This window comes from Hemitrygon akajei, chromosome 3 (genome assembly GCF_048418815.1).
Source record: "Hemitrygon akajei chromosome 3, sHemAka1.3, whole genome shotgun sequence".
NCBI classification, from domain to species: Eukaryota; Metazoa; Chordata; class Chondrichthyes; order Myliobatiformes; family Dasyatidae; genus Hemitrygon; species Hemitrygon akajei.
This window is the reverse complement of record NC_133126.1, coordinates 122,899,022-122,921,960: the sequence shown is the minus strand read 5'-3', so window position 1 is coordinate 122,921,960 and position 22,939 is coordinate 122,899,022. Positions and strand designations below refer to the sequence as shown.

Genomic DNA, 22,939 nt, shown 5'->3' with positions numbered 1-22,939 from the left:
CTGATCCTGCCCAGCTCTCCTGAATCTTACATTGGGCAGAAAGTTACAATTGGCTGACACAACATTCCTAAGTTGGACAACATGGTTCCTTATCTTTAGCCAAAGTGAAAACACTTTTAACAGCAGGACTTAAAGCTTTTACAGAAAACTGCTAAAATAAAAAACCTCTGAGCATAGTGGTAGAAATCTTAGCCAGGGCATTTTGTGTAAAACTGGGTTCTTGAAGGTTGATATGCACTCAGTGGGACTAAGTGCAGTACCTCTCTGAGTTGGTCGCAATTAGAATTTAGATTTGTCAAAATATTCATGGAATATAAAATGCAAAGGTGCCACCTCAAACAGGTCAATCTGTTATTGTGAAATACAGTAATTAGTTTTGTCTTTCACATTTGGAAGAATATACTGCTCTCGAAGAAATTGCAACTCGGTCACTCTGGATAACTGCACCCTTGAACGCATTTAGCAGAGATGCAGTTTAGGATGAATACAAAGCATACTTTCCTCTGTATGTCTTTGCCCAGTCACACACAAGCTCTCTGTACTGCTACTGTTGAATTTTACCACTTCCCACAACTGCAAGAGAGACATTGTCAGTTTAATGCTGAATTAGAAATGGGTTTTGTAAGGTGGCAAGGCAACTGGGATCTAAATGGAAGTCTTGGGTTCATCCATGTCAGGTTGGATTTTGAAGTGCAGTAACACAGTTCAGTTATCTTACCATCTGAGAAGAGCACCCGTATCCCCTACACCAGCGTTGATGCATTTTGGAGAACTTTATGGTGATGTGTTGCATTTGCAACTCAATGGGAAGATGTTTCATCATTAACTCCCATTATAGTCAGTTTGCTTTCAAATCATTATCAACAAAAAATTATGATTGAAATTACTATGATAAATGCATCAAGATATAATATTCCAAAGAAAAATAAAATATTTCGTAACAAAACTTAACATTTGTAAAATATATTTCTCTTGTTTAAAAATAAAACCAATGTGGTTTAATTGCATTTCTTTATACATCCTCTCAAGTGGATGCTGAAATCAATCAGTAAATTAAATTAGTCTGTTTAAAAAAAATGTAATTAAAATAATAAACAGATGTTGCAGCTGTTGGAAATATAGAGTAACACACACAAAATGAGGAATTCAGTAGGTCAGGGTGCATCTATGGAAAGCAATAAGCAGTCAACAATTTGGGCCGAGACCCTTCATGGGGACTGTTTATTCCTTTCCATTGATGATGCCGCGTTCCTCCAGCAATTTAAAATACTTGGCCTTAGAAGGTTTATTTAAAATTAAATCTACTTGACTTGCTTAAGTACTTCTGGGTAGTTGAACAGATCTTAATTCCTGAAAACAGAATAAAACTATGCAGGATAGATGTTTCTCAACTTAGTTAAAGTGTTCAAATTGAGTAATGTGTTTGAAATGGCATTCTCATTTGTGTAGTAGGTATTTGCTTCATTAAAATTGACTTTTTCTTCCAGTTGGTACATCTTTCATGGTCACGAGCTGATATGGAAGAACAGAGAGCCTCTGGTGAAGGTGTGGCATGACCTAAGAACTAAGGGTCCTGGGAATGGAGGAAATGGCCCCTCCTAGGGAAGAAGCTGCATTTTTAAAATATGATTCTTGAATGGATTGAGAGAGAGAGAGCAGTGGACAGAAACGAAAACTGGGAGGAAGAATTTACAGCGAGATCTGAACTCAGTTGCAAGCTGCTGCAAATTTTAACTGATATTGAACGAAATACAGAACTGCACAGTGAGAAATAAACACATGTACTTTGAAGCAGTGTTGGGCAGACATTTACCAACCTCAAAATTTTGAACCTAAATTTTAAGCTGTTTGAAACAGATTCATTATTATTCATAATGCAGATAGTCTCTGTTAAGATTTATGCCATAATGGTAAGTTGTGTAAACTCGTCCACCTTTCACCCCTCTTCTGTCTAGTGGATGAATTACTAAAAAAACTAATTCATGTCAGGCAAATGTATCTGTTGTCTTTAAAATCTGTTATCATGGGATAGTCTTAAAAATGTACGCAGTCCATTGATGGTTTGCCTGATACTGAGCTTGTATTTTCAGAGTTACTCAAATCTGGAGCTACTCCCATGGCTTGCAGCAAGCTCAAAGTGCGTGCAGTGGAGATTAATCAGCTAAACCCATGCAGTTTATTAGCAGGGTCAGGACCTCTCTGTACTGCTTTTCCAGCCAGGCGCTATCGCTTGCTGTTAGACCATTGGCTGGCACAGTTCATTGGAGCCAAAAGGGAATGTTAATAGTCACTGGTGTACTTTGTACTTTGAACTTTAATTCAAATCTCAAAATTTAACTGTGATGAAACCAAGATGTTCACTTCAATCAAGTCCTGAGAAGATAAAATGTGAAAATTATGGCTTATAGTTTGCCATCACATTACAGTGAGGTTTCAGCTTTCTGGTATACTGTTCAGTAAATGGGCTTCTCCCGTCCAAAGCCCAGCCATGCTGCCTAGATGACAATACAGCTCAAAAACACCTACCTAATTTTTTTAGTGAATTGTGTGTATTACTCAAATTGCATCAATGACAAGTGTGCATCATTAGGAATCTTCATTCATTGCTGTCTTATTTGGCATATCTTATGCCTGAAAAGGAAGCAAAGGAAAAGTGTTTTAGCATTAAAAGATTATAAGAACTTTTTATTACAAGAAAATATTATCTTCTATATAAGAAATGTTGTTGATGGTTGAAGTTGAGTCTTTCTAATCTTTCCTTATAACTATAATCTTCCATTCCAGGCAACATCTTGGTGAATCTCTTTTCATTCTCTTTAATGCTTTCTCCAGTGTGGCAATCTGCATAGTACTGCGTTCTAATCAATGTTTGTACAACCTCAACATGTTTTCCCAACTCTTGTTGCAGTGCCATAGCCTGTAGAGGCGAGCATAATTGCCTCCTTCTCTACACTTTGACGATCAAAACCTAGAGGCTGTGTTCTTGTCACTTCATTGAATTTACACAATATATTTCCATTAGTTGCATCTGAGGTTACTGTATGCACTGCATCTTTACACAGGTAGTTTGAAGGGCAAGGACACATCCAATCTAAAGTAGTTAAAACAAAAACTGCAAGTATTTGTTTTTAATGTTTTAAGTAAGAAGAATGGAATAGAATGAAAATTTAGATACAGCAACAGGATAATTAATTGCCTTATCTAAGCAGAGGACACACTGGAGGGCTCATCCACAGAGACAGTTTGGGTGGAGCGATGAAATAAGAAAGATACAGTAATGATGAAGGGATTATACTATAGACCCCTTCCCCAGTAGCCAATGAGGTGGAAGAACAAGTATGTAGGCAAATTATAGAAAAGTGCAGAAAAAAACAAGGTTGTCATAGTGAGGGACTCTAACTTCCACAGTTTTAACTGAAATGTTGTCAATTAAAGAGGCTTGGATAGGCCAGAATTCCTTCAATGCACCCAAGAGGGGTTCTTGAAACAGGATGGAGGAGATGACGTACTGGGTCCAGTTTTGAGAAATGAGCCAGACCAGGTGATAAACCTGATAGTAGACAAACATGTTGGAAATGGTGACCACAATGCTTTATGCCTTAAGACAGTTATGAGTAAGAATAAAATCAGATCTTGCAGGAAGGTACAAAATTGGGGGAGGGCAAATTTTGGCGGAATCATACAGGGGCTAAGGGGCAATGTTTAGGAGTAGCTGCTGTCAGACTAGTCCATGTCTGAAATATGGGTCCAGCTGGTTAGAGTTTAGGACCAACAAGATGCGGTTGAGTAAGGACAAGGATGCTAAGGTAAGGGAACCTTGGATGACCCATGAGGTTTTTAATTTAGTCAGGAAGAATAAGGAAGCGTACATAAGGTTAGAAAGCTAAAATCAGACTGGGCCCTTTTAGAATATAAAGGTACCAGGAAAGTGCTCAAGCAGGTGAATAGGAAAACCAATATGGACCATGAAATGACCTTGATGAGTAGGATCATGAAGATTATCAAGGTATTTTATACTTGTATTAAGAAAAAGAGTATAACTATGGTGAGGGTAGGTTCATTCAAGGATAAAAGGAATTTGTGCATGCAGTCAGCAAGTGGCTGAGGTACTGAATGAATACTTCTTGTCAGTGTTTACCAAGTAGAAGAATTTGGAGAATAGTGCTTTGTCTTCTGAAAAGTGTTAAGGTGGATATGTCCCCAGAACCTGATGGGATATATTCCAGAATATTTAAGGATGCAAGGTGAGGAGATTGCTGGAGCTTTGCAAAAGATCTTTGTGTCATTGCGAGTAACATGCAAGGTCTCAAAATTTGAGAATAGCAAATATTGTCTTTTTTTCCCGAGAGGGGTAATTGTAATCAAGTGGCCTTGCATAAGTGGTAGGGAAGCGGTTGGAGAGAATACTCAGCAATAGGATTTCTACACATTTACAAAGTTGTAGCTTTTTACAGAGTAGGTCATGCCTTACAATTGTAATCAAAGTTTTTCAGGAGATAACCAAGGATTTTGATAAGAGCAAGATGGTTAATGTTATCTACATGGACTTTACTAAGGCATGTGATAAGGTATCCCATTGTTAGCTGATTGAGAAGATAAAGATGTGTGGGATGTTTTGATTCTGAACTGGCTTGCCCATTGAAGACAGAGCGTAGAGCTGTTATTCTGGCTGGAAGTCTGTGACCTGTGGTGTTCTACAAGGATCACTGCTGGGAACTCTGCTTGTAAAGTGTGTGTGTGTGTGTGTGTATATATATATTTATATTTATTGTGTGTGTGTGTTGGCGCGTGGCCAAGTGTTTAAGGCATTCGTCTAGTGATCGGAAGGTCGCTAGTTCGAGCCTTGGCAGAAGCTGCGTGTGTGTCCTTGAGCAAGGCACTTATCCACACATCGCTCTGTGACAACATCGGTGCCAAGCTGTATAGGTCCTAATGCCCTTCCCTTGGACAACATCGGTGGCATGGAGAGGGGAGACTTGCAGCTTGGGCAACTGCCGGTCTTCCATTAAAAAAAACCTTGCCCAGGCTTGCGCCCTGGAAACCTTCCAAGGTGCAAATCCATGGTTTATTGAGACTAACGAAGACACACACACACACACACAGATGTAGATGAAAATGTAAATAGGGTAGATTAGCAAATTTGTGGATGACTCCAAGCTCGGTGGAGATCTAGACAGAGTAAAGGACTTTCAAAGAATATAAAATGATATAGATCAGTTACAAAAGTGGGCAGAGGGGTGGCAGATGGAATTTAATCCAGGCAAGTGTGAGATGTTTTTTGGGAGGTCAAATGAAAGGAGAAACAATGCAGTAAATGGTAGGCCCCAACTAGCTGAAATATTGAGGGATCATGGAGTCCAGGTCCATAGTTCATTGTTAGTGGCAACACAAGTGGATAAGGGGATAATGAAGGCTTGCCTTCATTGGTAAGGGTATTGAGTGTAATGGTAAGTAAGTCATGCTGCAGCTATAGCAAACTTTAGACCACACGTGAAATATTGTGTGATTCTGGTAGTCCCATTACAGGAAGGGTGTGAATACTGTAGAGATTATGCTGAAAAGGTTTACCAAGATGCTGCCTTGATTAGATGGTATCATCTATAATGAAAACTTGGACAAACTTCAGGTTGTCCTCTTTAGGATGTTGGAGGCTGAGGGGAGACTTGATAGATGCTCTTAATATTATGTGGCATAGATGGGGATTTTGAGATAGGGTCAACAGACAGAATCTTCTCTTTAGGGATGTTAAACATCAGAAGTCTTGCTTTTAAGGTTGGGGGTAAGTTTTTTTTAAATACTGAGTGGTAGGTGTCTGCAATTGGTCACTAGGGGTATTAGTGGAAGCATTTGGGGTTGAGGCATTTATAGACAGACAAATATGGATGATATCCTGGAGGAGAATGTTTAATATAAATTGGCCTCATGATAGGCATCCAAAATCCACAGGAACTGAGACTGATATGCAACAATGCACTTCTCTTAAATGTATTTTTGTTCTTACTCCAATTCTCTCCTTTTTCTGCTGTTTCTCACTGGGCTTAGCACTGCAATCACACATCAAGAAACAAGTAGGCCTTGTGACTCCATAAACATGCTCTACCAGTCAATAAATTCATGCACCTTCTGGTCTCTCTCCCACCTTTGCTTTCCTTTATCCCTCTCCAGCCTCACCTTCATGACCTGTCCATCAACATCTTCCTCTCTTTTGTTCCCCACCTCCTTCCCTTTACTCCATCGTGTACTGTCCTCTCAGATTCCATTTTGTTTAGCCCTTTGCGTCTTCCACCTATCACCTCCCAGTTTCTCTCATAATTCCTACTCCTTACCCAACACCTCCTCCCTACCTTCCCCCTCACCCAGCTTCACCCATTATCTATCAGCTCATGTTCTTGCCTTTCACCTTGCAGACGAGTCTCACCCAGCAACGTCAACTCCATAGATGCTGTCTGACCTGTGAGTTCCTCCAGCATTTGTGTGTGTTGCTCTAGAATTTGTAATTCCCATTGATATTTTGGTTCCCCCAATTTATGCTCCAGCTGGAGAAGTTTGGCACTTATAATGATACTGGTTGTTGTGCCTTCCTCACAAAGAAACAATTGGCAAGGGGCAAAAAACAGTTGATATTTAGATAGCACTTTATTATGTCCTGCAGCTCTCTGCTTACATATTGCATATGATAGACACAACAGATTCTACAGATGTGAAAATGCTCCTCCAACATTTTGTGTGTATGTGACCTATCACCTTCTAGCTTGTCCTCCTTCCCTTCCCCCCACCTTTTTATTCTGGTGTCTTCCCCCTTCCTTTCCAGTCCTGAAGAAACATCTTGGCCGAAAACATTGACTATTTATTCATTTCCATGACACTGCCAGGCCTGTTGAGTTCCTCCAGCATTTTGTGTGTAACTTTGCATACAACACAGTTCAATAAAGAGTAAACAACTGATTAAACAGCTTTTTGATCTGAGGGAGTGGGAGAACTTTTCAAAGGTTGTGCCATTAGATACTTTGCATCCACCTGAATAGGCTGCCATATTCTCAGTTTAATGTTCTGAATCACTATGCATCCAATTGTGCTGGATTCAAATCTCATTCAATATTATATGAAGAAGAATACAGTACTACTTCACCCAAAAGCATCTGATGAGTTGCTTGGGTGCTTGCTTGTCACTGGGACGTGGCAAGGACCAGGTGTAGTGAATACAATCTATTAATGAAGAAGGCTGAGATTAGTGGCATTTGAGTAGGTAAGGGTTTTCTCCATCACAGAGCTCCCATAGAGCTAAAACAACACACACAAAATGCCGGTGGAACACAGCAGGCCAGGCAGCATCTATAAGGAGAAACCCTGTCGACGTTTCGGGCCGAGACCCTTCATCAGGACCTTCCTGACCTGACGAAGGGTCTCGGCCTGAAACGTCGACAGTGCTTCTCCTTATAGATGCTGCCTGGCCTGCTGTGTTCCACCAGCATTTTGTGTGTGTTGTTTGAATTTCCAGCATCTGCCGATTTCCTCGTGTTTGCTCCCATAGAGCTAATTTGTTTGCACTCTGTGTTACCGTATGAAAGAAATTTCATAAGATTTTAGTAAAGCTGTATTGTCATGTGTAATTTATATTGATCTGACATTATAAAACAATGATTTCCTGTTTTTAAAAAAAGTAAGTGATCTTTTGACCACTTCTCAGTCCAAACCGTTACCTCATCGAGGTCAGTTGAAGTTCACAGTACAGATTAAATGCAATAACTTTAGACAGTTTTAAATGAAAATTCTTAGCTTGATTATCTGTAAATATGAAACAAAGTAGATAGTTAGTTGCTGCAGAAAGAAGCAGAAGACAAACATTCTATTGTTCTTGACTCAATTTCAATTAAAATGGGATTAAATTGTCATTCCCAATGTATGACTCAATTATTCTTTATTTAGTTTATGGTTAACGCAGTACAGCTTTGACCAGCAACCTCCACATGAAATGGATCACTGCTAATTTTTACTTGTTACATAGTGAAAGTTTGGTGCATTGATCTATGCTGATACATAAATCTCGTTTCCATACCACCCACTTATTCCTGTAACCTATCTTCCCACCTATTACCATCCTTTTGATTCTTCCCACCAACCGCATACACTAGGGGTGGTAGCAGACATCTTTAGGATCAAGTCATAGAGCAGTCATTATCAGCCCTCTCTATGCCAACTATCAGGTACCCATCTATACCAATCCAATTTATTGTCACGTGATTCGTACCTGCTTACGCCTTGGCAATTAAAATGATTGCTTAAACATTTAGAACATAGAAACACAGAAAACCTACAACACAATAGAAGCCCTTTGGCCCACAATGCTGTGCTGAACATGTCCTTACCTGAGAAATTACCTAGGGTTACTCATAGCCCTCTATTTTTCTACGCTCCATGTACCTATCCAGGAGCCCCTTAAAAGACCCTATCATATCCACCTCCACCACGGTTGCCGGCAGCCCATTCCACACACTCACCACTCTCTATGTAAAAAAAAAACTTACCCCTGACATCTCCGCTGTACTTACTCCCCAGCACCTTAAACCTGTGTCCTCTTGAGGCAACGATTTCAGCCCTGGGAAAAAGCCTCTGACTATCCACATGATTGATGCCTCTCATCATCTTATACATCTCAATCAGGTCACCTCTCATCCTCTGTCGCTCCAAGGAGAAAAGGCCGAGTTCTCAGCCTATTCTCATAAGGCATGCTCCCCAATCCAGGCAACATCCCTGTAAATCTCCTCCGCACCCTTTCTATGGTTTCCACATCCTTCCTATAGTGAGGCAACCAGAAATGAGCACAGTACTCCAGGTGGGGTCCGACCAGGGTCCTATATAGCTGCAACATTACCTCTCAGCTCCTAAATTCAATTCCATGATTGATGAAGGCCAATGCACCATACGACTTCTTAACCACAGAGTTAACCTGCGCAGCAGCTTTGAGTGTCCTATGGGCTTGGACCCCAAGATCCCTCTGATCCTCCACACTGCCAAGTGTCTTACCATTCTGCCATCATATTTGACCTACCAAAATGAACCACTTCACACTTATTTGGGTTGAATTCCATCTGCCACTTCTCAGCCCAGTTTTGCATCCTATCAATGTCCCACTGTAACCTCTGACAGCCCTCCACACTATCCATAACACCTCCAACCTTTGTGTCATCAGCAAACTTACTAACCCATCCCTCCACTTCGTCATCCAGGTTATTTATAAAAATCACGAAGAGTAAGGGTCCCAGAACAGATCCCTGAGGGACTCCTCTGGTGACCAACTTCTATGCAGAATATGACCCATCTACGACCACTCTTTGCCTTCTGTGGGCAAGCCAGTTCTGGATCCACAAAGCAATGTCCCCTTGGATCCCATGCCTCCTTACTTTCTCAATAAGCCTTGCATGGAGTACCTTATCAAATGCCTTGCTGAAATCCATATACACTACATCTACTGCTCTACCTTCATCTCACATCCTCAAAAAATTGAATCAGGCTCGAAAGGCACGACCTGCCCTTGACAAAGCCATTCTGACTATTCCTAATCATATTATGCTTCTCCAAATGTTCATAAATCCTGCTTCAGAGGATCTTCTCCATCAACTTACCAACCACTGAAGTCAGGCTCATTGGTCTCTAATTTCCTGGACTATCCCTACTCCCTTTCTTAAATAAGGGAACAACATCCACAGCCGTCCAATCCTCTGGAACCTCTCCCATTCCCATTGATGATGCAAAGGTCATCGCCAGAGGCTCAGCAATCTCCTCCCTCGCCTCCCACAGCAGCCTGGGGTACATCTTGTCCGTTCCCAGTGACTTATCCAACTTGATGTTTTCCAAAAGCTCCAGCACTTCCTCTTTCTTAATATTTGCATGCTCAAGCTTTTCAGTTTGCTGTAAGGCATCCCTACAATCATCAAGATCCTTTTCCGTATTGAATACTGAAGCAAAGTATTCATTAAGTACATCTGCTATCTCCTCGATACACACTTTTCCACTGTCACACTTGATTGATCCTATTCTCTCACATCTTATCCTCTTGCTCTTCACATACTTGTAGAATGCCTTGGGGTTTTCCTTAATCCTGTCTGCCAAGGCCTTCTCATGGCCCCTCTGGCTCTCCTAATTTCATTCTTAAATTCCTTCCTGCTAGCCTTATAGTCTTCTAGATCTCTATCATTATCTAGTTTTTTGAATCTTTCAAAGGGTCTTCTTTTCTTCTTGACTAGATTTATAATAGCCTTTGTACACCACGGTTCCTATTCTCTACCAATCTTTCCCTGTCTCATTGGAACGTACCTATGCAGAGCCCCACAGAAATATCCCCTGAACATTTGCCACATTTCTTCCGTACTTTTCCCTGAGAACATCTGTTTCCAATTTATGTTTCCTAGTTCCTGCTTGATAGCCTCATATTTCCCTTTACTCCAATTAAACGCTTTCCTAACTTGTCTGTTCTTATCTCTCTCCAATGCCATTGTAAAGGAGAAAGAATTGTGATCACTATCTCCAAAATGCTCTCCCACTGAGAGATCTGACACCTGACCAGGTTTATTTCCCAATACAGATCAAGTACAGCCTGTCCTCTTGTAGGCTTATCTACATATTGTGTCAAGAAACCTTCCTGAACTCACCTAACAAACTCCATCCCATCTAATCCTCTCGCTCTAGGGGCATGCCAATGTATATTTGGCAAATTAAAATCTCCCACCGCAACAACCCTGTTATTATTACACCTTCCCAGAATCTGTCTCCCTATCTGCTCCTCGATGTCCCTGTTACTATTGGGTGACCTATAAAACACACCTAGTAGACTTATTGACCCCTTCCTGTTCCTAAGGGGTCAACCTACAGAGACTCCATAGACAATCCTTCTGTGACTTCCTCCTTTTCTGCAGCCGTGACACTATCTCTGATCAACAGTGCCATGCTCCCACCTCTTTTGCCTCCCTCCCTGTCCTTTCGGAAACATCTAAAGCCTGACACTCGAAGTAACCATTCCCGCCCCTGAACTATCCAAGTCTCTGTAATGGCCACAACATCATAGCTCCATCATAACATTTCTAAATTATTATCAGTATCTGCTCAGACATAGCTCTCCAGATTACAGCCAGCCTCTGGGTGAAAATATTTTCCCTTAGATCTCCCCTGACCTTATTCCTCACCTTGAACCTTTGCCCTCTGGTTTTAGGTGTTTCCATGATGGAAAATGCATTTTCTCTACCCACCTTATCTTTGAACCTTATTATTTGTTATACCTGTATCAGGTCTTTCCACAGTCTCCTCCAGTCCAAGAAAACAAACTCGGCTTATATAGACTGTCATTGTGATTGAAATGCAACAATCCTGTAAATCTCTTCTACAACCTCTCGAGTGTAAGCAAGTCCTTCACATAGAATCAGAGAAAATTACAGCACAGAAAATGGCCCTTCGGTCCATCTAGTCCATACTGAACAATTTAAACTGCCTACTTCCATAGACCATAGCCCTCCATACCCCTACCATTCATGTACCTATCCCAACTTCTCTTAAACGTTGAATTCAAGCTTGCATGCACCACTTGTGCTGGCAGCTCATTCCACATGCTAATGGCTCTCTGAGTGAAGAAGTTTCCCCTCATGTTCCCCTTAAACTATTCATCCTTCCCCATTAACCTCCGGTTGTAGTCCCACCCAGCTTCAGTGGAAAATGCCTGTTTGCATTTACCCTATCTATAGCCCTCATAATTTTGTATACCTTTATCAAATCTCCTCTCAATATTCTACATTCTAAGCAATAAAATCCTGATCTATTCAATCTTTCCTTATAACTCAGGTCCTCCTCTGTACCTTATTATCATCTTCCTTGTAGGCAGGTGAACAAAACTGCACCCAGTACTCCCAATTAAGCCTCACCAATGTCTTATACAGCTTCAATTCCTGTACTCAGTATTTTGATTCATGAAGGCCAACGTGCCAAAAGCTTTATTTAGAATCCTGTCAACTTGATACACCACTTTCAATGAATTATGGACATGTGTGGTGCCCACAACTGCACATGACCATGATCTTGTGGTGTAACCATGGTTTCAAACAGTTATACCATAATCCCCATGCCCTGGCTAACGAAGGAACCAGCATGCTACACGCTTTCGTCACCTCATTTACTTTGCTGTGACCTTTAGGGATCAATGTCAGCGGAAGCTCACACAGACAGTCACAGAAAGAAATGTAACTTTTACAGGGGAGATCAGAATTAAACATGGGTGAGAGGAACTATGAGAACACAGCACTATATGCAGCCACTGTGCCTTACCCAACAGCACGAACCTGAAGCAGGCAATGGGCCCATCAGGACAATGTTTTTGCACTGTGTGGTTCTTCTCCTCCTCTTCCCATAGTATCTGTATCATCATGCCAAAGACTGTGGTCACAGGTACGACATCATGGACATAGAAAGCTCTCCTGAATTTAAAAAAAAGTAAGAAAATGGTGCAGGGTAGGTTAATTGAATTTATCATTTATTCCACTTTCTTGTGTCATTGCCATTAATAAGTAAAACCTGCAAATAAGTACAATCCACTTACTGGGCTTTCACGTAAACAGAATCGTCAAAACGTTAACCCTAAAAGCAACAGTTGCTAGGGTATTTGCTCATGGTTAGAATACACTGAGAACCAGGTGACATGAATATAGTCCGTCATGCGGGCAGCATGACATAGGGAAAAACTGTGTTTTCTCCCTCACTGAAATGGTCAAATATATTTCCTTGTTACACAAGCCCTGTGGTTGCACAGTGTTACTGTATGAAATAGGTTTTGTAAGATTTCAGTGAATTGCCAAATAGTCATAGTGTATTATTTATATTGGTACATTGTAACATAAATATGCCACTATGTTCCAATGCCAGTTTCCTGTAAATAACTCCTTTATTTGATCATTCTGATAGTTTGACTGCATCTCAATCCAAACATTTACCTGATCAAGGCTATTTGAAGTTTACAATACAAGATTAAATGCAAAACTTTTCAAGGTAATTTAAAAAAAAATCCTAGTTTGACCATTTGTAAATATAAAACAAGATTAGTAGCCAGGTTGTATGTCTCCAGATACCACTTTAAGCATCACTTTGATCTATTAATAGATAAAATTACTAACCAAGTTAAACAACTTCTAATCAGTTTTCAGACTCCTGTGATTGTGTTTTTGTTTCTTTGCTTTGACTCCCTACCTAATCCCTTACCTTAGAGTATTAAGATACCCAAACAAGAAAATGTTTTAATATTTTCCAGATGTTTACTGCAGTGGAGACAGATGAAGCAATTTCTCAATGAAAATAAAGGACATTAACCTCTGTTTTATCTATGTAGTTTTCTGTTGGATAGATTTGTACATACAATATAACCAGTCCTCTGGATAATGTACAGCCATTACCTTCAATCCAAAAGCTACTTAAATCTTCCTCATCCTCCTGTTAGACTGTTGAGGTAACTTAATTTTTATTCTTACTTACTTCTCTTCTAATACTGGTATATCTGTGCACTTTTAATGCTACTGTGACATTGTAATTTCCTTTGGGGTTAATGAAGTATCTATATATGTCAAGATATTTGTGTTTTTTGGTAGCAGTTCAGTGCAATACATAATACTGTGCAAAGTCTTAGGCATGCTAGCTATATGTATGTGCCTAAGAGTGTTGCACAGTACTGTACTGTTGATACTGCAATGAACAGTTGCTTGCATGGATATGGCTAAATTATCTTCTGATATGGAATTTAAATTGATTGAAATTTTAGCAGGATCTTTCTCTTAGGAGCACTGAATGGCCTTCTGCAAAGTGGTGAAAGTAACTACATTGGAACCAGAGAAATTGCTGAAAATCACCTGCCATTAGCCAGGGGTATGGGAGCAGAGTGGTTACGTTGCAATGGATAAGAGATATGAATCAGAATCCTAGCAAAGCAATTCAACTCATTCAAAGAATCTGAATTGAATTGACTTTATTTCTTATATCCTTCACAAACATGTGGAGTAAAAATCTTTACATTACGCTTCCTTCTAAATGTGCAATGCGCAATTTATAGTAATTTGTAATAAATAGAATGTACAACAGGACAGTCAATATAACATAGAATTACAATGGTATCAGCATCAATTAATCAGTCTGATGGTCTGGTGGAAGAAGCTGTCCTGGAGCCTGTTGGTCCTGGTTTTTATGCACCTATATCTGTAAATGTCCTGAATAGTGAGAATTTGACATCTACAGATTCACTGGGCTGTCTGCACTAGTCTCTGCTGAGTCCTGCGATTGAGTTCCCATACCAGACAGTGATATAGCCAGTCAGGATGCTCTCAATTGTGCCCCTGTAGAAAGTCTTTAGGATTAGGGGACTCATATCAAACTTCTTCAACTGTCTGAGGTGAAAGAGGCACTGTTGTGCCTTTTTCACCACACAGCTGGTATGTACAGACCTCGTGAGATCGTCAGTGATGTGGATGCCAAGGAACCTAAAACTGCTCACCCTCTCAACCCCAGATCCATTGATGTCAATAGGGATGAACCCATCTCCACTCCTCCTGTTGTCCACAACCAGCTCCTTTGTTTTTGCGACATTGAGGGAGAGGTTGTTTTCTTGACAACACTGTGTCAGGGTGATGACACAGTGGCGTCAAGACCCTGACACCACACAGTTGGAATCAAAACTTAGTCTCAGTAAACTGATGATGAGTAAAGCAAATAGATAGATAAAAAATATATATATATTCATTTATTGATTTTCAAGATACAGCACAGTAACAGGACCTTCCAGCCCATTGAGTCTGTGCTGCCAAATTACACCCATGTGACCAATTAACCTACTAACCTGTACATCTTTGGAATGTGGGAGGAAACTGGAGCACTTGGAGAAAACCCACATGGTCACAGGGAGAATGGACAGATAGCGGCAGGAATTGAAGCCAGGTTACCAGTGCTGTAACAGCGTCATGCTAATCACTACACTACTGTGCCGCCCCGGGGAATTCAGGAAATTGTTAACTGGTCTGGCTGAGAAGTAACTCAATTTGTTGACTCTTAACGACCTCTGAAAATAACTTGAAAGCTACGGTTCAAGTAATGTACCAAATGCTGATCTTGAGAGTAATACTTAGTATAAAACAAAGGAAGTCTACCTATTCTAAGGAAGACCAAACAATGAGGAAATAGAGTCAATTTCAGGAAGGCCACACAGCTGAATCTGTACTCCTAAGCTGTAACACAATATATCATCAAATATGCATTTCATTTTGGTGTAGTGGTAAAGAATGTCCCCTATATCTCCTAACTTCAAGTGAAGCAAAATCTGTTCAGTTTCCAGATTCCTGTAATTGTGTTTTTTTTTGTTGGTAAGATGGGATAATGGATAGAGACCACAATGTCTTAAGGAATTATGTTGATGGCTATTACAGAACACAGAGTATCTCTGGAAGGTTAGCTGGAATAATGGCTATTAGAGAGTGTGGTGTCTTCTCAGGATGTTAGGTGGAATGATGCATATTACAGTGGATGGTGTTCCTCAACAAACCCTCCCCAACCCATTCTAAGAGGTTAGATGTGCTGATTTCTGGATTGACAATGATCCTTTCATGAAGAGATAGGTATGAGAATATCTGGTGTTCCCACAGGTGGTAGGGTGAATTGAATGACATCTGCGTGACTGTTTGCTAGAGTTTTTCAGTAAATGCTCATTAGCTGGACAATTCCCACTGTGCAATGAGTGGCTATGAGATGGGTCTGGCAGGAAGGGTTGGGGAAAATTCTAAAAGGTTCTATAGCTATATTAGAAGTATGACTACTGAGAGAGTAGGACCCTTTAGAGATTAGCAGGGCCATCTATGTCTTGAGCCACCAGAGATGGTGGCATTTTAATTAATATTTTTCCTTTGTGTTTGTTGAGGAGAAAATCATCATTGCTCAATAAGGAAAACAATTGGAGATGCTTTGGAGAATATTCCTAGTACCAGAGAGGAGATATTTCCAGAGTTACAGTGTACTAAGTTGGATAAATACTCAGAGAAAGTTAGGCCCTTGTCAAGATATTTCCTTCATTGCTAACCATTGCTGAGGTTCTTGAACACTGAAAAGTTGCTAAATTTATTCCATTGTTTGAAAAGGGTAATAAAGACAATCCAGTGAACTATAGGCTGGTCAGCCTAAGAGCAGAAGTGGAGAATTTACTGGAGAGAATTTTGAGGAGGAGGATTTACCAGTATTTGGATAGATATTGTCTAATTAGGAGCAGTCAGCATGGCTTTGTGCGTTGGACGTCGTGCTTGATGAGGTAACTGATGAGAGTAGGATGGTGGATGTTTGGATTTCAACAAAACCTTTGACAAGGCCCCTCCTGCTAGGTTGGCCTGGAAGGTTAGATCCCATTGACTGGGAGGTAGAAAACAGAGGGTCACAGATGAAGGTTGATTGTCAGAGTGGTGACCAGTCGCGTTCTGCAGGGGCTGGTGCTGAGATCCTTGGCATTTGTATAAATTATACAGATGCAAGTGCACAAGGTTTTAACTTTATGTTTGCAGATGAGACAAATTAGGAGGGGTTGTTCATATTGAAGAAGGCTATTGTAGCTTATAGGGGTTCCTGATCACTTTGGGAAGTGGGCCAAGCAGTGGAAAATGGATTTCAATACAGGTAAGTGTCAGGTGATGCATTTCGTAAAGTTAGACCACTGTAGGACTGGTCTCTGAATTGGGAGTGTAATTGATCAGAGTTACCTAGGAATACAAGTTCATCGAAAGTGGCATCACAGATAGGGTGGTGAAAAAGTCATTTAGTATTATGTTGCAATTGTGTAAGTCATTGGTGAGGCCACACTTGGAGTACTGTGTACAGCTTTTGTCACCCGGTTATAGGTAAGACATTGTTAAACTGGAAAGAGTGCAACAAAGATCTACAAGGATATTGCCAGGGAGAGATTTGCCAGGCTAGGCCTCTATTCCATGGAACCTTGGAGGATGAGGAGCGACCTTATAGAAATGCTTAAATAATGAGAGAATTAGACAAGATAAGCCCTTTCTTCTTGAACGTCAAAACTCTGTGACTGAAGCTGTTCATTCAGGTGAATAATGAATAGCAAGTTGTGACTTTCCCATACTTGGATATGAGGTCAATTGAGCTATCCTTTACTTGGAACATATAACAAATGGAACCAAGCCAGCTGAGATTTTCCAGTAGAATGCTCAAGAATGACATGCCACTGAAAAGTGAACAATTGCTGAGCATCAGATCTGGTAAATGAATAATTTCAAAGACGTTCTTTGCAATGGACATTGGCTTCATGAGGTATTGACAAAGAACCAAACAGCAATCAGTCCCTTAAACCCACAATCATCCCGCCAGGAGCTTTGAAAAACCGACACCTTCCTGCAAAGCAAATAATTAAAGAATGGAAATCTTTAAAATGTTAAATGTGAAACTAATGATATGGGTTTTAAAATAGGTAAAATGAACAAATACAAAATGCTGGAGGACTTCAGCACATCAGGCAGCATCAGGCTGAGACCCTTCTTCAGGACTGGAAAGGAAGTGGGGGGGGGTGACGCCAGAATAAAAAGGTGGGGGAGAGGAATGAGGCTAGCTAGAAGGTGATATGTGAAGCCAAGTGGGTTGGAAAGACAAAGGGCTTGAGAAAAGGCATCTGATAGAAGAAGAGAGTGAATCATAGGAGAAAGGGAAGGAGAAGGGGACTTGAGGTGGGGTGATAGATAGGCAGGTGAGGAAAGGTAAGACACTAGAGCAGGAAATAGAAAAAGAGGGCAGGGTGAGTGAGATTATTTTTACCAGAAGGAGAAATTAATATTCATGCCATCAGATTGGAAGCTACCCAGATGGAATATAAGATGTTGTTCTGGCATTTTCCCCTTCCTTTTCAGTCCTGAAGAAGGGTTGCAGCCTGAAATGTTGACTGCTTATTCATTTCCATAGATGCTGCCTGATCTGCCGAGTTCCTGCGGCAGTTTGATTTCCAGTATCTGCAGACTTCCTTGTGTTTATAATGAACAATCAGTCATCTTTATGAGACTTAAATAAAAGAAAAACTTAAGGAGCTAAATGTTGAAGGGGCCAAAATCAGAAATGCAAAGGAATGTACCAATTGTTGCAAAGGAATGCAATAAGTGCCTAAGAAGATTAATGTGAGCTGCCTTAATTACTATTGCCTGGTAGCACTCACATCGAGAGTGATTAAATACTTTTGGAGGTTGATCATGACTAGACTGAACTTCTGCCTCATCAAGGACCTGGACCCATTGGAATTTGCCTATCACCACAGTAGGTCAAATGTAGACACAATCTCAATGGCTCTCCACATGGCTTTAGACCACCTGGACAACACAAACACCTATGTCACAAAGCTGTTCATCGACTACAGCTCAGCATTTAATACCATCATTCCCACAATCCTGATTGATGAGTTGCAGAACCTGGGCCTCTGTACCTCCTAACTGAAAGATCACAGTCTGTGCGGATTGGTGATAACGTATCTTCCTCGCTGACGATCAACACTAGCACACCTCAGGGGTGTGTGCTTAGCCTACTGCTCTACTCCGTATATACCCATGACTGTGTGGCTAGGCATAACTCAATACCATCTATAAATTTGCTGACGATACAACCATTGTTGGTAGAATCTCAGGTGGTGACAAAAAGGTGTACAGGAATGAGATATGCTAACTAGTGGAATGGTGCCGCAGCAACAACCTGGCACTCAATGTCAGTAAGACAAGAGAGCTGATTGTGGACTTCAGGAAGGGTAAGATGAAGGAGCACATACCAATCCTCATAGAGGGATCAGAAGTGAGCAGGTTCAAATTCCTAGTTGTCAAGATCTCTGGGGATCTAACCTGGTCCCAACATATTGATGCAGTTATAAAGAAGGCAAGACAGCGGCTATACTTTATTAGGAGTTTGAAGAGATTTGGCATGTCAACAAATACACTCAAAAACCTTTATATTCTTCCTTCTGGGTTGCTTCTACTTGCCCTTCTCACATCATTTCTTCATCATCCAATCTCTCTGCCTGTTCCCCAACAGCCTCTACAGAATGTCCTTTATTGTCCATGTTTTACTTTTGTGTGTCCTGCTCTGGTCGCGTAATTTTACGATCGATGTGGAAGCTTTAGAGAGGGTGTAAAGGAGATCTACAGGATGCTGCCTGGATTAGAGAGCATATCTTATAAGGAAAGGCTGAACGAGGTAGAACTTCTCTCTTTGGAGTGAAGGAAGATGAGAGGTGACTTGATAGAGGTGCATACAATGATAAGAGGAATAAATAGAATGGATAGCCAGTGCTTTTTTCCTAGGGTGGAAATGACTAACATGAGAGAGCATGATTTTAAGGTTACTGGATATAGGGGTGATGTCAGAGATAGGTTTTATACACAGAGAATGGAGGGATGTGGGGTGGATAAATTAGGGATATTTAAGAAACTTGTAGATAAGTATGTGGATGATAGAAAAATAGAAGGCTACGCAGAAAGGAAGTGTTAGATTGATCTTGGAGCAGGTTAAAAGGATGGCATACCATCGTGGGCCAAAGTGCTATACTGTTTCATGTACCATGTTCTTGTCCTCTCATTCCCTTTCAGTGGTTTTATTCCCCTTGCCTTGACTTATGGTCCATGCAGTGAATTTAACTTCAAAACGTGGCTGAGAAACATAAAGCCTTACATTTTGGTACAAATAACGAGGGGAAGCTAATATAAATTGTAAGGAATAATTCTAAAAAAGATACAAGTACAAATAAATCTGTGTAGTTCGTTGAAAGTGGATGGTGGGTTGGGAGACTGATCTGATGATATGTTGTGAGATGGGTGCAAAGAGGCTTCAAGACAATTCAGAGAAGTTGAGGGAGCAGTCAAATATATGTAGATGCAATATAGCATCAATAAATGAGAGGTTATCCACTTCAGTAAGAAAAATAGAAAGTAAAGTGAATTTAAATCTTTAGAGTGTATAAGGTTGAGGGGGGACTTGATAGAGGTATTTAAAATTATGAGGGGGATAGATAGAGTTGATGTGGATAGGCTTTTTCCATTGAGAATAGGGGAGATTCAAACAAGAGGACATGAGTTGAGAGTTAAGGGGCAAAATTTTGGGGGTAACATGAGGGGGTATTTCTTTACTCAGAGAGTGGTAGCTGTGTGGAATGAGCTTCCAGTAGAAGTGGTAGAGGCAGGTTCAGTTTTGTCATTTAAAAAAAAAAATTGGATAGGTATATGGACAGGAAGGGAATGGAGGGTTATGGGCTGAGTGAAGGTCGGTGGGACTAGGTGAGAGTAAGTGTTCAGCACGGACTAGAAGGGCCGAGATGGCCTGTTTCCATGCTGTAATTGTTATATGATTATATGGTTAAATGACAACAAATTGGAAAAAATTTATATACAAAGGGAGTATATCGCGTACACCAAAAACCAAAAGCAGGCCAGTTTGCAAGAGGTTTTGGGAGTATAGGAGCTAAGATGTCTTTCTGGAGGAACGTCATGAAACCATTACTGGTATACTTTGTTCAGTTTTCATCTTTTTACGTACAACTGGGGCAATGGGATCACTGAGGGGAAATAAAGTTAACTAGACCTGTATTCATTTTAATTTTGAAAAATGCAAGGAGATCTCAAAGGCTAGTTTTTCCGCCGCTGCTATGTTGCTCGTTGTGTTCTGTGTTGCTCTGCCAAGCATTTTGCGCTTGCAATATTGGAACCAGTCTGTGTGGCAACGCCTGTGGGCTGCCCTCAGTCCATCCCTTGGTGTGTCGGTTGTTAATACAAATGACACATTTCACTATATGTTTCAATGTCCATGTGACAAATAAATCTTAATCTGAATCTACTAGGAAATTATTATTCCCTTTTTTACTATTCAAGATGTATTGTCAGGGAAGGATTGTTTGGCCTTGAACAGACTGCAAACAAGTATTTGATGGCTTGTGGTAAACATCGGAATTGCTCCTTTTCAGTATTCAATGATGTCACGTAAATGTTTTTATTGCTCGGATTAGCCAGAAAATGAATTAATTAACAAATTAAAACAACTTTCTGACTTGTCACTGGAGAAATGACAGCCTAAAGTTCGTTGTCCACGCCATCTCAGAACTACTTCTGGAAGCTCTTTTTTTGTCTTTGCTACTTAAAGTGAAAATTTAAGCACAGTCAACTTGGGTTTATTGTTAAAGTATGGGAAATAAAATTGGCTTTGGCTAATTGTTCTTTAAGGATATTGAAAGTAGTGAATGAATGGCTTTAGCTTTGTTTTGGTTAGCATAACGACAGGTTAGCCTTTCCTCCTTGTGTATACATTATTATTATTACTAATTTGCACTTTGTTTATAGTCAGCCTATTTTGATTTAAAGTTTCCACTGAAAAAATAGTTATAAGTGTTAAAAGTAAGGAAAAATGATCTCACAACACACCACGGTAGTGTAGCAGTTAGCACGCTATTACAGCTCGGGGCGTTGGAATTCGGAGTTTAATTCCAGTGTCCACTGTAAGGAGTTTGTACATACTCCCTGTGGAATGCGTGGGTTCCATTCCGATACTCTGATTCCCTCCCACAGTCCGAAGTCACACCGGTTAGTAGGTTAATTGGCCATTGTAAATTGTCCCATGATTGGGCTAGGTTTAAATCAGTGAGATGCTGGCAGTGCAGCTCAAAGGGTCGGAAAGGTCTGTATCTCTAAATAAAAGATAAATAAAACCATTTCATTTATGTAACTATAGTCTAACCTAAGAATTTATGGCTAATTTGCTCTCCACTAGATTCTTCAAAGATCTTTTAACCTAACATTGATGATTGTAATTGAACAAGCATCAGTCAAGACATCTTAGAAAACATCTACCATCTATTCAATGGTGTGAAGGAGTCTTTGAAGTCTGAAATTGCAAATGGTGTCTGGCTTTGATTATCAGAGGACTATAATCATATAACTGCTTTTGACTAAAAACTTTGCATTGGTTTCAAATGTCTTTGGTTTAGTATTAGTGCTCTTATTTGATTAGCTACTCAAGATTCTACCTCTGTTGTAATATTGTGGGATGATTTCTGGGGCAGTGCTACAATTTGGAACCATTGATGGCATTTGGCTTTTAGATCAGACAAGTTGACACAAAAAATGCTGTAGGACTTTTGAAGAAGATAACAAGATTTGTCCTTCAAACACAAAATAAATCATCACTATCTGATGAGGATTATACAGGCCCTTCCAAGACCAAATCTATTGTGATTTATATCATTACTTATAGTGATACTTTTGTATGTGAATTCATTGTTATATCTTTAGATTACAATATAAGAAAAAGGGATAGTCGCTCTTGCCTTTTAGGCCTGTTCTGCCACTTAAGATCATAATCTCCTATCTCAGTGTCATTTTAAAGCACCATCACCATATCCCTTGATTTCCTTAACATCCACAAATCAATCAATTTCTGTTTTGAACAGCACAATTTCTCAACAGCACTATGGGAAAGAGAATTCTAAAGGTGCAACCAATGGGTGAAGAAATTTCTCCTTATTTCAAAATAACCTGTCCATTTTAAAACTCTGCCCTCACGTCCTAGTGTCCTGAGCCAGCTACTTAAGTTTTTTAAAAAAATTCTGATGGGATTTGCTCTCATTTTTCTAAATTCCACTCAATCTCTTTTCATACAGCAGCATACCATCTATGGAACCAGTCTAGTAAATCTTCAGTGCACCTCTTTGGCAGTACATTTTCTTTCTCAAATAAAAAGACCAAAACTGTATATGATACTCCAAGCATCATGTCACCAAGACCCTATATAAATGGTTAAAATCCTGTTGTAATGTTTTAAAGAATCACTGGCTGAGCATCCATGTTGGCCTCCAGTGACTTGTACACAGGCACATCTAGGTCTCTTGAATATCAGCATAATCTGTCTTTCACTATTT

At 40.2% G+C, this 22,939-nt stretch overlaps 1 protein-coding gene across 1 annotated transcript in view; it reads left to right on the top strand.

Annotated features, from left to right (window-relative positions):
- Positions 1-2,681, top strand: part of parlb (presenilin associated, rhomboid-like b) — a 38,517-nt gene extending 35,836 nt beyond the window's left edge. Inside the window, exon 10 of the mRNA XM_073040748.1 lies at positions 1,488-2,681. Within this exon, the coding sequence (XP_072896849.1) occupies positions 1,488-1,602 (115 nt within the window). The 3' untranslated portion in view covers positions 1,603-2,681. The remainder of the gene's footprint in view (positions 1-1,487) is intronic.
- Positions 2,682-22,939: the final 20,258 nt, after the last annotated feature.